The sequence below is a fragment of the Populus euphratica genome, unplaced genomic scaffold, assembly GCF_000495115.2.
Source record: "Populus euphratica unplaced genomic scaffold, PopEup_1.0 scaffold95.1, whole genome shotgun sequence".
Lineage (NCBI taxonomy): Eukaryota > Viridiplantae > Streptophyta > Magnoliopsida > Malpighiales > Salicaceae > Populus > Populus euphratica.
Genome location: NW_011499885.1, coordinates 389,236 through 407,968, shown reverse-complemented (window position 1 = coordinate 407,968; position 18,733 = coordinate 389,236). Strand labels below are relative to the sequence as shown.

The 18,733-nt window shown below is 34.4% G+C and overlaps 3 protein-coding genes, 1 long non-coding RNA gene and 1 pseudogene across 5 annotated transcripts in view; 1 reads left to right on the top strand and 4 right to left on the bottom strand.

The window, feature by feature from the left end:
* LOC105130112 (probable glutathione S-transferase) overlaps window positions 1–1,271 on the bottom strand; it is a 6,052-nt gene extending 4,781 nt beyond the window's left edge. Inside the window, exon 1 of the mRNA XM_011032461.1 lies at window positions 780–1,271. Coding sequence (XP_011030763.1) covers window positions 780–1,094 — 315 coding nt within the window. The 5' untranslated portion in view covers window positions 1,095–1,271. The remainder of the gene's footprint in view (window positions 1–779) is intronic.
* LOC105130114 (uncharacterized) lies at window positions 1,048–6,841 on the top strand. The gene is made up of 2 exons (XR_843187.1): window positions 1,048–1,121; window positions 6,735–6,841. It is a non-coding gene; the product is annotated as an uncharacterized LOC105130114 (long non-coding RNA).
* LOC105130116 (probable glutathione S-transferase) lies at window positions 2,858–18,026 on the bottom strand (annotated as a pseudogene).
* LOC105130113 (probable glutathione S-transferase) lies at window positions 5,694–10,960 on the bottom strand. 2 transcript variants are annotated; one of them, XM_011032463.1, is made up of 3 exons: window positions 10,788–10,960; window positions 6,387–6,733; window positions 5,694–6,294 (listed from the first exon to the last, which is right to left on the bottom strand). In XM_011032463.1, exons 2-3 carry the CDS (start codon window positions 6,708–6,710, stop codon window positions 5,950–5,952), a joined length of 669 nt encoding a protein of 222 aa, XP_011030765.1. In that variant the 5' UTR covers window positions 6,711–6,733; window positions 10,788–10,960; the 3' UTR covers window positions 5,694–5,949. The 2 variants fall into 2 exon arrangements, with proteins under 2 accessions (XP_011030765.1, XP_011030764.1); XM_011032462.1 differs by lacking the exon at window positions 10,788–10,960 and having other exon boundaries at window positions 6,387–6,736.
* Window positions 9,301–10,786, bottom strand: LOC105130115 (probable glutathione S-transferase). The gene is made up of 2 exons (XM_011032464.1): window positions 10,449–10,786; window positions 9,301–9,909 (listed from the first exon to the last, which is right to left on the bottom strand). Exons 1-2 carry the CDS (start codon window positions 10,761–10,763, stop codon window positions 9,565–9,567), a joined length of 660 nt encoding a protein of 219 aa, XP_011030766.1. The 5' UTR covers window positions 10,764–10,786; the 3' UTR covers window positions 9,301–9,564.
* Window positions 18,027–18,733: the final 707 nt, after the last annotated feature.

The window sequence follows — 18,733 nt, the reverse complement described above, 5'->3', positions numbered from 1 at the left end:
CCATGCAATGATCTTGGGGCATTGAGCTTCTATGCTGAAGTTTCCGATGGTCTCATAAGTAGAAAACCCGCAACAGAAAGGAAGAAAGGCAATATCCACATACCCCAGAGTCTCACCCCCAAAATAAGACTTCTCTCCTAGTTCTCCCTCCAATAACTTAAGGCATTCAAAGAAACCCTTCTTTGCCGCCTCTAGTTCTTCTCCTTTTGTTGTCCATATCTTCCTAGAAAGATCATGTATCTGAAGATTCACAGCACTTCATCACAAAAATAATATAGCAGAACACAAAACCTAAATAGACGTGCACAAGTAATGTCCTTAAAAATATTTACTTTCCTTAAAGATATTTACCCACATAAAATTATTATCCACCAGGATTCAGTAGGTTCTTCCTCGAAAGGAGGGATGCAAAAACAACAAGGAAAATACCAGCAAGAAAATCCAGTAAATTTAATGTTTTAAGTGAAGTGATATTTTGTGTTTTTCTAACATGAGATATAAAAATATTTTTACTTTAAATACTTTAACTTAAAAAAATAAAATATTTCTGATAAGAAATGAAAACATTTTGAAATAAACTCTGAAAACACTTTTCAATATAAAATAAGAACATTTTGAAATAAGCTCTAAGAATTCATTTTTACAGCAAATAATTGATATTACAGTAACATAACAGTAGCAAAGGAATATATATTTCTCCTCACGCAAGCAGAGATACATGTATCGTCATCGAAGGGGGACCAAAGATTTAGCAAGATTAAAGGTACATATATCCATACCTTTTTATCAATAAAATCAGCCCAGAACATGGACTGAGCTCTCTCGTAAGGATCAGAAGGTAGCAAAGGAGCCTTGTCCCTCCACACATCATCAATATACTGAACAATAATAAGGGACTCACAAACTGGTTTTCCTCTGTGGACGAGAACTGGAATCTTCTTGTACACTGGGTTCATCTGAAGAAGCAATGCACTCTTGTCCCTCAAGTCCTGTTCACTGTACTCATACTTCACTCCCTTCTCTGCCAATGCTATTCTCACTCTCATGCCAAAAGGGCTTGCCCAGAAATCCAGCAGTGTCACCTCATCAGCCATTGTTGTTGTGAAAAAGAGTAAAACTGAATCACAGGTAGGTTTTTCTCGCCTTTCAGAATGGCTGTGCTCTTGGTAGTGGACAGTAGAAATCTTTATAGCATATCTATCTTTGCAGAAAGATGCGGCGGAAATAAATAAGTGGAAAATGTGCTGTGCTAGTGCCCAGTGGGCAATTGGATACCATAACGCCTTTTCATGTTTGTGCCTTTCTATGTCTTCAACTACATCACACCAACCGGTCAATGATTCCTGAAATCTCAGAGTTAATTACCCTGACAAAATGAGATGATTATTCGTAAATTTGGGAAATTATCACTGGAATTCATATTATGTACTATCAATATATATTTTATTAGGGGGATTGTTTAGGGAAAATAAAATATATGACAACAAGAGTATTTCTTAAGTGATATATTTTTTTTATTCGAAGTAAGCAATAATCTTGCCAACAAACTTTTTCAGTTTTTGCCTGAAGAAAACTAAGGATAGCTTTGGTAATTTCAAGTCAATTTATACACGATCTGTTTTAGGCATGGGTTCATATGTCAGTGTCATGGGAAGCTCGAATGTGGAAACAACCGAATATGGGCTCGAAACATTTAAAAAAATAACTTGCAATCATTTTCCTGTGAACATCAAATTATTGTCATTTTCTTGAGAATGGACTATTCACGTGTCAACAACCCTATTCTTGTCTGACCTGATAACTAGGATTTTGCTGTGTTCAAGGTATAATGGCCAAGGAGTTGCTATTTTGAGGTTTCTTTCATGCTTCAATTTAGAAAATTAAGGATGTAGCGGGATTTAGGAGGAGGGACATATAACGTATCTCTACGTTCTGCAGGACCCATCAAGCCCTTGTTGAATAAAAAGATAAACTAGAAATTTAATTAGAAAGACAACTTTTTCACATGCTAATTAATTAATGATAATTACATATAGGCGTGGAAATTTGAGTCCTGAGGCTGACAACTAGGATTTTGATGTGTTCAAGAGAATGGCCAAGGAGTTGCTATTTTGAGATTTCTTTCATGCTTAAATTTAGAAAATTAAGGATGTAGTGGGATTTAGGAGGAGGGACATAGCACGTATCTCCATGTTGTGCAGGACCCATCAAGCCCTTGCTGATTTTGGTTGGGGTATGCCTATGAAGGTGGAGACTCCTTCCATTGATAAGACAGGATCAATCTCTATGCAATATGGTTAGTGGTTTTATCAATGATTATCCGAAAAAAATCTCTATGCAGGCAAAGGCAGATGGAAGGGGTGGAATTGAGATTGGCTTTGTTTTATTAAAGCATAAAATGGAGATTTTCAATTCGCTATTTGTCGATGGTACTCTTGTCTTAAACCAAGACCAGATTGCTAGTGGAGAACAGCAGTACTAGACAGCAACTGTAGGCAAAACAAATATTTAACAGTAGCTATCAGATTTCTAGCCCGTTCGGCTACGCAGTACTTCTGAGATGCAAATTGTGCTTAATTCGCATGAAAAGCTTTAAAACGAATGGGGGCGCATGCAGCTTTCTTTCAGCTTCGACAATGCCGGAATTTTCTTGTCAGGTCTTCCTTACTGGATAACACATGTCACCCTTCAAGTCCTGACATGGCTAGTAACCTTTCTGTCTTCCTCTCCTATCTCCTTCCCTTCCTTTCCCTTCCCTGGTTTTCAAGCAACAACCAGAAAAAAAAAAAAAAAGGTTTGAGAATTACGTACAGTTCCTAGTCAACCAAGGAGCAAAGCTAAGTGCCGCAGAATTACGTACAGAAAGTTCAATATTATTTGTAAAAGAAACAACACCAACAGGGATATCAACCACATGAACTACTAATTAAAAAAAAAAACATCTTACTGCCATGACCATATCCTCCTAATCAATCAAACCCAAGGCTCTTCCTTATCTCCAAAACCAACTCGTGGACCTTTCCAGGTTCTGCAAGAGACTTGGCTACACTCTCTTTTTGCAGGCACCTGTTAGCCCATGCAATGATCTTGGGGCATTGAGCTTCTATGCTGAAGTTACCGATGGTCTCATAAGTATAAATCCCGCAACAGAAAGGAAGAAGGCAATATCCACATACCCCAGAGTCTCACCCCCCAAAATAAGGCTTCTCTCCTAGTTCTCCCTCCAATAACTCAAGGCATTCAAAGAAACCCTTCTTTGCCGCCTCTAGTTCTTCTCCTTTTGTTGTCCATATCTTCCTAGAAAGATCATTGCCTGAAGATTCACGGCATATCATCACAGAAATGAAGTCCTAATTATGTAAAAGGAAGTAAAATGCCAAAAATATCACAGACTAATGTTGGGAATATAATGAACAGAATATAGTAGAACACAAAACTTAAGGGTGTGCACAAACAAAGTCCTTAAGGATATTTACTCACGTAATGTTCTTTGAGGATATTTACCTACATAAAATTGTCGATCAGGATTCAATAGCTAGGTTCTTCCTCGAAAGGAGGGATGCAGAAACAAGGAAAATAATAACAAGAAAATCCAGCAAGTTTAGATGTTTTAAGTCCAGTTATATTTTGTCTTAAAAAATATAGGTGTGTATGTAATGTTTTTTGTCTTTAAAAGGGCAGGTGTATATATAAACTTATAGCCCAGGAGAATTAAAATCTGCAACAGCTAGTTAGAAAATAAATGGTAGAATATAAGCTTATAATCCATTAGTGTGTGCGTGTGTGTGTATATCATATTCATAAGAAGGAAAATTGTGTTTTTTTAATGTGGAATATAAAAATATTTTTACTTTAGATACTGTAACTTAAAAAAAGAAGATAAACCTTTCAATATGAAATAAAAACATTTTAAAATAATTTCTGAAAATTCATTTTTATAAGGCTTTCCAGCATAGAATAAAAATATTTTGAAATAATCTCTATAATTTATTTTTGCAGCACATAATTGATATAACAGTAACATAGCAGTAGCAAAGGTATATATATTTGTCCTCACGCGCGAGCGTGGATACATCATACATGTATCGAACCATAGATTTAGCAAGATTAAAGGTATATATCCATACCTTTTTCCTTTCGAACACACACACATATGTATATATATATATATATATACACGTTTAATATTATATTGATTTAGCAAGATTAAAGGTATATATCCATACCTTTTTCCTTTCGACCACACACACATATGTATATATATATATATATATACACGTTTAATATTATATTAAAAAATACAATATTATTCTAATATTAATAGAGTAAACAATAACGACAATAACGTGAAATTACACTTTCTTTTATGTTTATTGTATAAGATATAATGTATAATCAATGGAAGGCATAGGATAAATTACAATTCACTCCTCGAGAGTTGCACGTTTTGTTAATTAACAACCAGAACCTCATATTTCCTTTTCTTTTCTTTTTATTTAAGCACAACTTATATAATTAAAATTTGATTCAATCAAGGAATTCGAAACCATCAATAAAATTTTAATTAAAAAAAATTGTAATTAAAGTTATTTAAGTTTTAGGATGTTAAATGAAAATGAAATTGAAGAGGTCCAAAGCTTTGATTTGATGTTTTTTTTTTCTGAAAAGAACTTTGATTAGGTTTAGTTAATTAAAAAAGTTGCTTCGTGTTAATCAACTTTTTTTTAGGACAGAGGACATATTCATCTCTAATTATTGTCCAATCCTCAAATGGATTTAGGAAAAAATAAAAATAAAAATAAAAATCTCTAACCCCCTCCTTAAACTTTGTCTTAAAGCAACGTCTGGTTAATTTGATAATGATTGTCTGTTGATTTGATAATGATTGTTATGCAGTGCACAAAGACGATAAAAATAAGGTTTTATTTTGTGTTTGTTTAATTTATAATTAAGAGGATTTTATAACATTCATAAGAAACTAAAATTTTAGATTTTTTCAACCAACCTAGATTTAAATTTATAATGATGTTACAATATAATTCAATATCAAAAAGTAATTAAATATTAATTTAACATACTGAATTAATGTAAATAAAAATTTTAATATTAAAAACTTACGAGATTTATTTTCATTTGATGGTCTTTATATTAAAAATTCTCAAATTTATAGAGAGAAAAACTCAAACAGTAAAACTAAATTTCTAGTAAAATAACATAAACAAAAAAATATTTTAAAATATAGTATATTTAATTAAGTCATAATTGATATTTAAAACTCAATTATTACATCTCATTGAAAGCTATCAAAACTATATTTTTTATTTTATAATTTAAAATTTATTTTTAATATTAGTATATCAAAATAATTTATAAATATAAAAAATTAAAAAAATTTATTTAAAAAAACAACAAGTAATTGGATAGAATTACTAATTGATTACCATTGTGTACTTGTCTGTCTTTCCAATTTATTAGAAAACATTATGTGGTGTTGAATTGCTTGAGAGGACATCTCTTTTGTCCCAGAGTGTTTTTAAAAATATACTAATAATTATTTTTTAAAATATTATTTTTTAAAATTTATTTTTAATATCTGTATATCAAAATAAAAAAATATAATAAAATTAAATTTAAATAATTGTTTTTTTAATTTTAATGAAACAACCGTGTTCCAAAGATACCATAATCATCAGCCAGTAAGATAATCTTAACACATTATTTTAATAACTAGTGAAAACAGTACGACAAGAGAGGCTAAACAGACGAAAACAAACTCCACAAACTCTGCCAGGCCCAGTCACAACGATGTGCTCCCAGGCTCCAGCATCACAATAGAACAACAGAAGGGAAGGCACAGCCACGAAGAGCTCCCATTATTCGAAAGAAAAACAACCCCAGGATGAGGAAATCATACGGATCGTCTGCTAATGCATGCGTATGTGTTTCCTCTTAATCCACCCCAAACCTCTTCCTGCGCTCCAAGACGAACTTGTACACATTTTTTGGGTCTTCAAGAGACTTGGATACACTCTCTTTTTGCATGCATCTCTTAGCCCATGCAATGATCTTGGGGCACTCAGCCTCTATGCTGAAGTTTCCACAGGTCTCATAGGCATAAAACCAGCAGTAGAAAGGAACGAACGCAACATCCACATACCCGAGGTTCTCTCCGCCGAAATAAGGTTTGTCTCCAAGCTCTCCTTCCAACAGCTTGAGGCAATCGATAAAATCCTTTTTTGCTCCCTCCAGTTCTTTTCCTTTCGTAGTCCATATCTTCTTAGTGATCTCATATACCTGAAAGATTCATAGCACATTATATTGTAAAGCGGACTAAACAGTACCTAGAACAAAAGACCTTGCAAAGTCCAGTTCCCATGCATACGTACCTTCTTGTCAATAAAACCTGCCCAGAATCTGGACTGGGCTCTTTGGTAAGGATCAGAAGGCAGGAGAGGGGAATTTCCCTTCCATACATCGTCAACATACTGAACAATAATAAGGGACTCACAAACTGGTCTTCCATTGTGGATGAGAGTTGGGAGCTGCTTGGATACTGAGTTCATCTGAAGAAGCAATTGACTCTCGTCCCTCGGGTTCTGTTCACTTAACACATCATACTTGACTCCCTTCTCTGCCAATGCTATTTTGACTCTCACACTAAAAGGGGCGCCTGCCTGAAATTCCAGCATTAGTTTCACCTCATCAGCCATTGTTTTTGTGAAAAGGAGTAAAACTGGATCACAGATAGTTTTTTCTCGCCTTTCAGAATGGCTGTGCTCTTGATAGTGGAAAGTAGAGATCTTTATAGCATATCTATCTTTGCAGAAAGATGTGGCGGAAATAAATGAGTGGAAAATGTGCTGTGCTAGTACTGCCCTGTGGGCAATTAGATATCATATCACAGTTTCATGTTTGTTCCTTTCCATGTCTTCAACTAAATCACGCCATCTAGTCAATGATTCCTGAAAAATAGACAAGGAAATCTCAGAGTTAATTACCCCTGAAAAAATGAGATAATTATTCATAAATTTGAGAAATTATAAACGGAATATTATGTACGATCAATTTCATTAAGGGGATTGTGTAAGGAAAAATAAAATATATGATAACGAGAGTATTTCTTATGTGATTATTATTATTATTATTATTATTTAAAGCACTAATCTTGTCAACAAACTATCTTTGATTAGGATTGTCTTTAATCTTCTTCTTTTTTAATAATTAAGCCCTCGTATATGGATTTATATAATTAATGTGGTTACCAGGTACATAAATGTTGTTGATGGTTTGATAACGAATATGCATGCAAGAATTATATTTATACTTTTAGTTGAAAAATATATATCAAAAGAAATTAAAATTATTGTGTTGGTAAATTGGTTAAGAGCATATATAATTAAGGGAAAGTGCAAACCTTGTAAGAATCCCTAACTGATATGAAAAATCTTAATTAGATATCCAATCTATTTCTCATCTAAATTAGTTTTTCAACATATCAATGAATTCTAAATTATATCCTTTCAACATTTTCTAGTTAATAAAAATATTTAATATTCATTTTATGAAAGTGATGACTTCTCTTTCCTATGAAAACCATCTAGATTCTTAATTTCCTGTGATATTTATGGTTCATAATTTAAGGAATACTTTTAATTTAAGGAATATTTTCTTAAATGAAAAGTATATTTTTTTAAATAGTTATCTTACAATACAATACATGATGAGTGATAATATAAAACTCTTATATATTTTTTATAATCAATTATATTATGCAGTTGAAGAAGTTACAGTAAATTAACAACTTTTGTTATTTGAAACTAATAAAAAGTGTGATAGATTAACATATTTTGTTTTTATTTTGGTTTTTTAATTAACAAAACTAGAAACCGGTTAAATATTAATCCCAATTATATACGAGTCTTGTGATTTATCAAACTCATCTTTTAATAAGTCTGATAATTTTTCATATTCAGTTTTGTTAGGCTCGACCAAGCACTAAATTTGGACATTAAATTTGACAATCTATTAGACCTAACTTCTTTAGGCGTAGCTAGCTTTTAAGAAGTTAAATAATTTGTCAAACTCGGTTCTTTTGGGTTTGACCAAGCATTGAACTTGGAGATTGAGTATGACAATCTGTTAGATCTAACTTCTTTAGGTTTAGCCAACTTTTAACAAGTTTGATAATTTGCGAGACTTTGTTTTCTTGAGCTCGACTAAGCATTGAACCTGGAAATTGAGTGTGATAATATGTTAGAGTTAAATTTTTTAGACTTAGCTAGCTTTTAATAAGTTTGATAATTTGCGAGACTCAGTTCTTTTAGACTCGGCCAAGCACTGAGTCTAGATATTAAATATGATAATCTGTTAAACCTAATTTTTTTAAGTTCAGTCAGACATTGTTTCTAATCATATATTAGTCTAATAATCTATTAAACTTGACTTGTCAAGACTCAGCCAAGTATATAATTCAAGTGTATAAAGATTTTTTTTTTTCTAAGATCAAGTTAAGGATATGTTTCCTTGATCTTTTCTTTTTGACAAAAAAGATAATGAATTATAAATATCAATTAAAATTTAAAAAATGAGGGGAGTCTCTATACTTCACAACATATTTATTTTTAGAATTAATTTCTTTTTAAAACATTATTGTATTTTTTTTAAAAAAAATTATTTAATCATTAAAAAATCCTTAAATTCACTATAAAAAACTCTTGGCATATCCTTAGATTTTAGTTACAAATTATCTCAGTCAGAGAAAATAAATTAGATTATCTCAATCATGAGATTTCAATATATAAAATTTGTTGAGATATATTGGAAGTCTAATCGAGGTTGTGTCCTTGGATTTGAAACTTTTTCAGGCTTTGCATGAAGAAAACTAAGGACAGCTTTGGTAATTTCAAGTCAATTCGTATACGATATGTTTTTGCCATGGGTCCTTATGTCAGAGTCACGGGAAGCACGAAAGGGGAAACCACCAAATCTGGGCTCCAAAACATGCAATCATTTTCTTGAAAACATCAAATTATTGTCATTTTCTTGAGAATTGGCTATTCACGAGTCTGCAACATTATTCTTGGCCAGCTTGAAATATGTTTAGTTTCTTAGAGCATTTTCCGACTATAGCACCATAAAAATTAAAATTTAGTAAAATAACACATCAATGAAAATATTTTAAAAAATAACATGGAAAGTTGTAGAGGGTATTCATGACTTGTGAGCTGTAAATATAATTTTTAACTTTTTTATACAGTAAAAAAGACTGACATAATTTTAAATAAAAAAAATCGTGTAATCAATAAATTCTCATTCCTTCTCTTTTCCGAGCAAAAATTAGCACATCAAATATAAATACCAACTAGTACAGATCCAAGAAAATGGCAGCTAGTTCAGATTCAAGGAAAAGCTTCAAAGCACACATCGCAAAGCCAAGTGCCACAGAATTACGCACAGAAAGTTCAATATTATTTGTAAGAGAAACAACCCCAACATGGAGATCAACCACATGAACTACTAATAAAAATAAAAAAACATCTTACTGCCTTGACCATATCCTTCTCATCAATCAAACCCAAGGCTCTTCCTTATCTCCAAAACCAACTCGTGGACCTTTCCAGGTTCTGCAAGAGGCTTGGCTACACTCTCTTTTTGCAGGCACCTGTTAGCCCATGCAATGATCTTGGGGCATTGAGCTTCTATGCTGAAGTTTCCGATGGTCTCATAAGTAGAAAACCCGCAACAGAAAGGAAGAAAGGCAATATCCACATACCCCAGAGTCTCACCCCCAAAATAAGGCTTCTCTCCTAGTTCTCCCTCCAATAACTCAAGGCATTCAAAGAAACCCTTCTTTGCCGCCTCTAGTTCTTCTCCTTTTGTTGTCCATATCTTCCTAGAAAGATCATGTATCTGAAGATTCACAGCACTTCATCACAAAAATAATATAGCAGAACACAAAACCTAAATAGACGTGCACAAGTAATGTCCTTAAAAATATTTACTTTCCTTAAAGATATTTACCCACATAAAATTATTATCCACCAGGATTCAGTAGGTTCTTCCTCGAAAGGAGGGATGCAAAAACAACAAGGAAAATACCAGCAAGAAAATCCAGTAAATTTAATGTTTTAAGTGAAGTGATATTTTGTGTTTTTCTAACATGAGATATAAAAATATTTTTACTTTAAATACTTTAACTTAAAAAAATAAAATATTTCTGATAAGAAATGAAAACATTTTGAAATAAACTCTGAAAACACTTTTCAATATAAAATAAGAACATTTTGAAATAAGCTCTAAGAATTCATTTTTACAGCAAATAATTGATATTACAGTAACATAACAGTAGCAAAGGAATATATATTTCTCCTCACGCAAGCAGAGATACATGTATCGTCATCGAAGGGGGACCAAAGATTTAGCAAGATTAAAGGTACATATATCCATACCTTTTTATCAATAAAATCAGCCCAGAACATGGACTGAGCTCTCTCGTAAGGATCAGAAGGTAGCAAAGGAGCCTTGTCCCTCCACACATCATCAATATACTGAACAATAATAAGGGACTCACAAACTGGTTTTCCTCTGTGGACGAGAACTGGAATCTTCTTGTACACTGGGTTCATCTGAAGAAGCAATGCACTCTTGTCCCTCAAGTCCTGTTCACTGTACTCATACTTCACTCCCTTCTCTGCCAATGCTATTCTCACTCTCATGCCAAAAGGGCTTGCCCAGAAATCCAGCAGTGTCACCTCCTCAGCCATTGTTGTTGTGAAAAAAGAGTAAAACTGAATCACAGATAGTTTTTTCTCGCCTTTCAGAATGGCTGTGCTCTTGATAGTGGAGAGTAGAAATCTTTATAGCATATCTATCTTTGCAGAAAGATGTGGCGGAAATAAATAAGTGGAAAATGCGCTGTGCTAGTGCCCAGTGGGCAATTGGATACCATAACGCCTTTTCATGTTTGTGCCTTTCTATGTCTTCAACTACATCACACCAACTGGTCAATGATTCCTGAAATCTCAGAGTTAATTGCCTGACAAAATGAGATGAGTATTCGTAAATTTGAGAAATTATCACTGGAATTCATATTATGTACGATCAATATATATTTTATTAGGGGGGTTGTGTAGGGACAATAAAATATATGATAACGAGAGTATTTCTTAAGTGATATTTTATTATTATTATTATTCAAAGCAAGCATAATCTTTCCAGCAAACGTTTTCAATTTATACACGATCTGTTTTTGCCATGGGTTCATATGTCAGTGTCATGGGAAGCTCGAATGTGGAAACAACCGAATATGGGCTCGAAACATTTAAAAAAATAACTTGCAATCATTTTCCTGTGAACATCAAATTATTGTCATTAATTTTCTTGAGAATGGACTATTCACGTGTCAACAACCCTATTCTTGTCTGACCTGATAACTAGGATTTTGCTGTGTTCAAGGTATAACGGCCAAGGAGTTGCTATTTTGAGGTTTCTTTCATGCTTCAATTTAGAAAATTAAGGATGTAGCGGGATTTAGGAGGAGGGACATATAACGTATCTCTACGTTGTGCAGGACCCATCAAGCCCTTGTTGAATAAAAAGATAAACTAGAAATTTAATTACAAAGACAACTTTTTCACATGCAAATTAATTAATGATAATTACATATAGACGTGGAAATTTGAGTCCTGAGGCTGACAACTAGGATTTTGATGTGTTCAAGAGAATGGCCAAGGAGTTGCTATTTTGAGATTTCTTTCATGCTTAAATTTAGAAAATTAAGGATGTAGTGGGATTTAGGAGGAGGGACATAGCACGTATCTCCATGTTGTGCAGGACCCATCAAGCCCTTGCTGATTTTGGTTGGGGTATGCCTACGAAGGTGGACCATTTTAAAAAGACAAATCTTTCAACATGAAATAAAAACATTTTAAAATAATTTCTGAAAATTCATTTTTACAACGCTTTCCAACATATAATTAAAATATTTTAAAATAATCTCTGATAATTTATTTTTACAGCACACAATTGATATTACAGTAACATAGTAGTATCAAAGGAATATATATTTGCCCTCACGCAAGCATAGATACATGTATCGAAGGGGGACCACAAATTTAGCAAGATTAAAGGTATATATCCATGTTGGTGGGAGAAACCACTTGTGGTGGCTTTGAAACACTCAGAGGGGATAAAATATACTTTTTTATTTCAAGAACAAAGCTTACAATAACATAAACAAAAGCTTACAACAACCCCTTTCTCTTTCTCTCTTTCTAGTGTTTCTCTCAATCTCTCCACACATAATTGCATAAGTTTAGCTATCTATTTATACACGAAATCAAAACAAGAAAATTCAACCTTCAAGTGTGAAGGCGGTTTTTGGCCGACGGTGTGAAAGCGGCTGGCGGCTGGTCGGTTGGTGGCTGGGCGGTGACAGCTGGTGGTTGCCTTCCTTGACCTTCTGGATTGAGTTTACTTCAACAAATCTCCCCCTTAAACTCAATCGAGGGATGTCATTCCAAGCATGAATTTCAATCTGATAAATACTTCTCTTTTCAATGGCTTGGTAAAGATATCTGCAGCTTGATCATCTGTCTTGCAGGATATCAGCTCGACTTCTTTGTTCTTTACATGCTCTCGAATAAAGTGATGACGTGTATCAATATGTTTACTTCTTTCATGATACACCGGATTCTTTGCCAATGCAATCGCTGATCGATTATCGATATAAATCTCTGTAGGATTTTCTTGAGGAAATCCCAAAAACTTCAGCAAATTCCTTAACCATATTAAATGGCATACAACTGAGTTGGCAACAACATACTCAGCTTCACAGCTTGATAATGTGACAATTGATTGCTTTTTGGATGACCATGTGAAAGATGTATCTCCCACGAAAAATACAAACCCTGTTGTACTTTTTCTTTCATCCAGATCTCTACCCCAATCACTATCCGAGTAGCCAGTAAGATTGAAATTTATACTTGAGGTATAAAACATACCTTCATTTATTGTGCCTTTGATGTAGCGAAGAATTCTCTTGGCTGCATTCAAATGAGACTGGTCTGGCTTCTCCATATATCTGCTGATCAATCCGACTTCGTAGAGTATATCTGGTCTGGTACATGTCAAGTACCTTAAGCTTCCTACTAAGCTTTTGAAGTAAGTTGGATCAACATTTCCAACTTTACTTTTCTTTAATTCCACTCCATTCTCAACTGGAGTTGATACCGGATTGCAGCTTTCCATCTTGAACCTTTCAAGAATATCTTTGGCATAACTGCTTTGGGATACAAAAATCCCTTCTTCTTTCTGCACCACTTCTAAGCCAAGAAAATGTGCCATCAGACCAATGTCTGTCATCTCAAACTCTTGCACCATGCTTTTCTTGAAGTCTTCGAACATGGTAGGATTGTTGCCGGTGAATATCAAGTCATCAACATATAGGCACACAAATAATATGCTGCCATCTACTTCTTTCTTCACATAAATTGCGTGTTGATATGGACATTTTTCAAATCCATTATCTTGAAAATACCTGTCAATTCTAGTATTCCAAGCACGCGGAGCTTGCTTCAAACCGTAGAGGGCTTTCTTCAACTTGTATACTTTGCCTTCATTTTCAGCATCAATGTATCCAAGTGGTTGTTCAACATAGATCTCTTCTTCTAGGAAGCCATTCAGAAATGCTGACTTCACATCAAGTTGATAGATCTTCCATCTATGTTGTGCTGCTAGTGAGATCATCAGTCTGATTGTCTCTAGCCGGGCTACTGGAGCAAACACTTCTCCTTAGTCAATGCCTTCTCTCTGTTTGTAGCCTTTCGCCACTAATCTTGCTTTGTATCTTTGCACTTCTCCTTTTGCATTCTTCTTTGTCTTATAGACCCATTTGACACCTATTGCTTTCTTGTTTTCTGGTAGATAAGTCAGCTTCCAGGTATCATTCTTCTCAATGGCATATATTTCTTCATCCATTGCTTTTATCCACTTCTCTTCTGTGATAGCTTCATTGAAGCTAAGTGGGTTACTATCTGCAAAGAAACAAAATAGAGTTGTATCTTCCATTACTTGAGTGGCGTCATACAGCTCTTTTAGATTTCTCATCCTTCCTGGTCCTTCTGATGAGGATGCTGATGATGGTTCTGGTAATGATGGTGTTGATGATGATTCTGACGTGTTTCTCCTATTGAATACAGGAAATCTGTGTACCGGACTTTGTGGCTCATCTTTTGGTACTATTGGACCTTCTACAAGTACTGTTGGTACTTCTTCATCTTCAAGGATCAAATCAGTGTTGATCCATTTAACTGCTTCTTGGTCATCATTCCATTGCCAAGTTCTATCTTCTTCAAAGATAACATCTCTGCTCATAATTACCTTCTTGGTGATGGGATTATACAGCTTGTATCCCATTCTTCTCTCACCATATCCGACAAAGATGCATTTCTCACTTTTATCATCGAGTTTGGTCCTTCTTGCATCTGGGATCTTTGCATATTCCACACAACCAAAGACTCGAAGATGAGTAACACTTGGTTTGTGACCACTCCATACTTCTTGTGGAGTGATAGCTTGCAAACTTCTGGTTGGGCAGCGGTTCCGCAAATATACTGCACATGATACAACTTTAGCCCAGTATTGCTTGGGTAGCTTCTTTGCTTTGAGTAGACTTCTTGCCATATCAAGAATTGTTCGATTCTTCCTCTCAGCTACACCATTCAGCTGTGGTGTATAAGCTGGTGTTGTCTGATGTCTGATGCCTTGTTGTGTACAAAAGGCTTCAAAATCATTTGCTGTATATTCTCCACCTTGATTAGATCTCATGGTTCTGATCTTATAGCCACTTTGCTTCTCAACAATTGCTTTAAAATCTTTAAAACAATTGAACACTTCTGACTTCCTCTTCAAAAAATATACCCATGTCTTTCTGCTAAAATCATCAATAAAAGTGAGGAAGTACCTATTTTGTCCAGTCGACATAGGCTTTATAGGACCACACACATCTGTGTGTATTAACTCTAGTGGCTTGTTTGCTTTCTAGTTGACTTCTTTGGCAAAACTGGATCTGTGATGTTTGCTGAGGACACAACTCTCACAGACTTCTTCTAAATGATCAATGTGGGGCATACCTTTGACCATCTTCTTGCTTGCTAGCATCTTCAGACTTGTGAAATTCAGATGTCCAAGCCTCAGGTGCCAAAGCCATTCTTCACTGTTGGTGATGGCACTCAAACACTTTGCTGCATCATATTGGATGTTTAAAGGAAACATCCTATTCTTGGATATTTTCACATAGGCAATTAATCTTCCATTGTAGTCTGTAATTGTCAGATGACAATTCTTCATGTAAAGTGTATAGCCTCTCTCCAAAAGTTGACCTATGCTCACCAAGTTCTGCTTTATGGCTGGGACATAGTAGACATCGGCGATGTAGCTATGATCGCCATTCTTCAACTTGATTGGGATGTTACCTTTACCTTTGAATGGAACTTTTAACGTATCTCCAAAGGTGATAAAACCTTGTATGGTCTCATCTAGATCACCAAATAAATCTCGTTGACCACACATGTGATTGCTGGCTCCAGAATCAAGATACTAAATATTCTCTTGATTCTTGTCAAGTCCTTGTTGGACAAATAATGCAGCTGCTCCTCTACTGTTGACATCCTCTTCTGCATAGTTGACTCGCTCACGTATCTCTAGTGGAGCTTTCTTTTGACATTCAGTGCTATAGTGGCCAAATTGATTGCAATTATAACACTGAATATTCCTCTTGTCACGATTATTGTAACCGCCTCCTTTTCCTCTAGGAGTGAATGCTTGTTGTCCTCGACCTCCTCTGGTGGTGTTTTTACCACCTCTTCCTCTAAAACCTGTATTCCAAGAACCTCTGCCTTGAAATCGTTGAAATCCTCCTCGTGTTTGTTGACTTCTTCCTCGAGTGGTGTATCCACTTGTTGAAGTCTCCCCTTGCTCATATCTGTCTTTGAGAGACAACTTTGCTTGTAAGGCATGCTCAATTGCCTTATCTCCATTTCTTTTTACAATCTTCTGCTCATGAGCTTGCAAAGAACTCATAAGTTCATCCACTGTTAACTTATCCACCTCTTTGGACTCTTCAATAGCGACAACAACAAAATCAAATTTTGGATCTAGGGATCTCAAAATTTTCTCAGTAATTCGAGCATCTGAAAGGGCTTCTCCGTTTCTTCTCATCTGATTGACTATCACCATAATTCTTGTGTGATAATCAGAAATGGATTCTGAGGACTTCATTTGTAACAATTCAAATTCACCTCGTAAAGATTGGAGACGAATCTTCTTTATTCTGTCAGCACCTTTGTATTTTTGTTGGAGAGCCTCCCATATTTCTTTTGATGTTTCTGCGGAAGCAATGATTTCAAATGTCGCTTCATCAAGACCTTGATAAATGATGGTCTTTGCTTTGTTGTCTTTCTTTCTATTAGCTTTGAGGACTTGCTTCTGTACCTCTGGTAAAGCATCTTCTGATTCTTTGGACTCTGGTTCATCATAACCATATTGCACAATGTCTATACACTCTTGTGAACCAAGGAATGCCTTCAATCTGATGCACCAACTATCATAGTTGTCTTTGGTTAGCTTCGGGATGAGTGTTTGTGCATTTTCTATAGTCATTTCGCTCTTTAAATGACTATATCACCTTTTTGGGAGTTGAATTTGGCAAAAACAACACCGTAGATGGATCCAGAATGGTCCAAATAGTAGGGAACCGGTCTGACTTTGTAGAAAACGGGTCAAAAATGAGGTGAACCGGTCCAAAAACCAATTCGGGTGGTTTGCTGGGTTGAACCGGGAATATTCCAAGGAATATTCTTTTTGACTTTGACTTTAGAATATGGCTCGGAGCTTGGCTTGGCTTCGGAATATGGCTTGGAGCTCGGCTCGGCTTCGAAATATGGCTTGTGGCTTGGCTCGCGGCTCAGATCGAGGCTTGGCTCGGCGCGGCTCAAATATGGCGCGCGTGTGGCTCACTCGTCTTCTTCCTCGGGCGCGTGGGCTACAGGGCTGAAATTTCAGACGGAGAGTGTGGTCCACCCCGTGCTCCGATTGATCTGATTTTTACACCGTTGAGTTCGTATTGATGAGCTCTACACTTTGGAATGATCAAAACTTGTTTTTGACAACTTTTAAAATTCAAATATTTCCCAAAAATACCTCTGTTTTCTGACGAACGGGACTCTGATACCAATTGTTGGTGGGAGAAACCACTTGTGGTGGCTTTGAAACACTCAGAGGGGATAAAACACACTCTTTTATTTCAAGAACAAAGCTTACAATAACATAAACAAAAGCTTACAACAACCCCTTTCTCTTTCTCTCTTTCTCTCTTTCTCTCTAGTATTTCTCTCAATCTCTCCACACATAATTGCATAAGTTTAGCTATCTATTTATACACGAAATCAAAACAAGAAAATTCAACCTTCAAGTGTGAAGGCGATTTTTGGCCGACGGTGTAAAAGCGACTGGCGGCTGGTCGGTGACAGCTGGTGGTTGCCTTCCTTGACCTTCTGGATTGAGTTTACTTCAACAATCCATACCTTTTTATCAATAAAATCAGCCCAGAACATGGACTGAGCTCTTTCATAAGGATCAGAAGGTAGCAAAGGAGCCTTGTCCCTCCTCACATCATCAATATACTGAACAATAATAATAAGGGATTCACAAACTGGTTTTCCTCAGTGGACGAGAACTGGAATCTTCTTGTAAACTGGATTCATCTGCAGAAGCAAATCAGTCTTTCCGTTGCGCAATTCCTGTTCACTATACTCATACTTGACTTCCTTCTCAGCTAGTGCTATTTTGACTCTTATGCCAAAGGGGCTTGCCCAGAAATTTAACAGTTTCACCTCATCAGCCATTGTTGAAGTGAAAAAAATATGACAACTAAGATCATAAATAGTAGAAAGCAAGCCTTTATAGCAGACTTGCTATCTTCATCTGCAGAGCGTGTGTGGTTGTGACATGTCGTGGAAAAAGTTGCTGGGCTAATCAAGGATATTAATAAAAAAAGTAAGCAAAAATTATATTTAGAATAATGTTTCACGGCATGAAAAGACATTCATGATCAAAAGTGAGTTTTAGTTGAACAAATTTAACTTGGTTTTTCTTTTATTTTTGACAGAACATATTTTTGAAAAGTTATAAAAATTTTAAAAATATTATATTATTTATTAATTATATCAAATTTAATCTTTAAATGTTTAATTATTATATATTTTATTTTAATTTTTTTAATTTCATCCATTAAAATTTTATTTGATTTTATTTTTATATTAATTTTATTCTTTATTTTTATATTTTTTATTTGCTTTTCTCTTATTATTTTTTTAATTGAAATTGTTTATCTATCAAAATTGATCCTTATTCTTTTAATTCTTATATTTATTAAATTGTTATTATTATTATTATTTTAATTTCATTATCTTTTAACTTTTTTATTTGTTAGATTTGATTTCTACTATTTTAATTATTATTTATTTTATTTGAGATAATTTATAAAATTAGAATTTTCTTTCAATTTCATTTAAATTTGTAATTTGTAATTTTTTTTATTATTTTATTATACTTAAAAAAACATTAATAAGTTATTTTTTAGTTTATTTTTTATAATATAACCAAATACTAAAAAGTGTTTTTCAATTTTTTTTCATGACATTACCAAACATCGAAAAATAATTTCTTCTCTAGA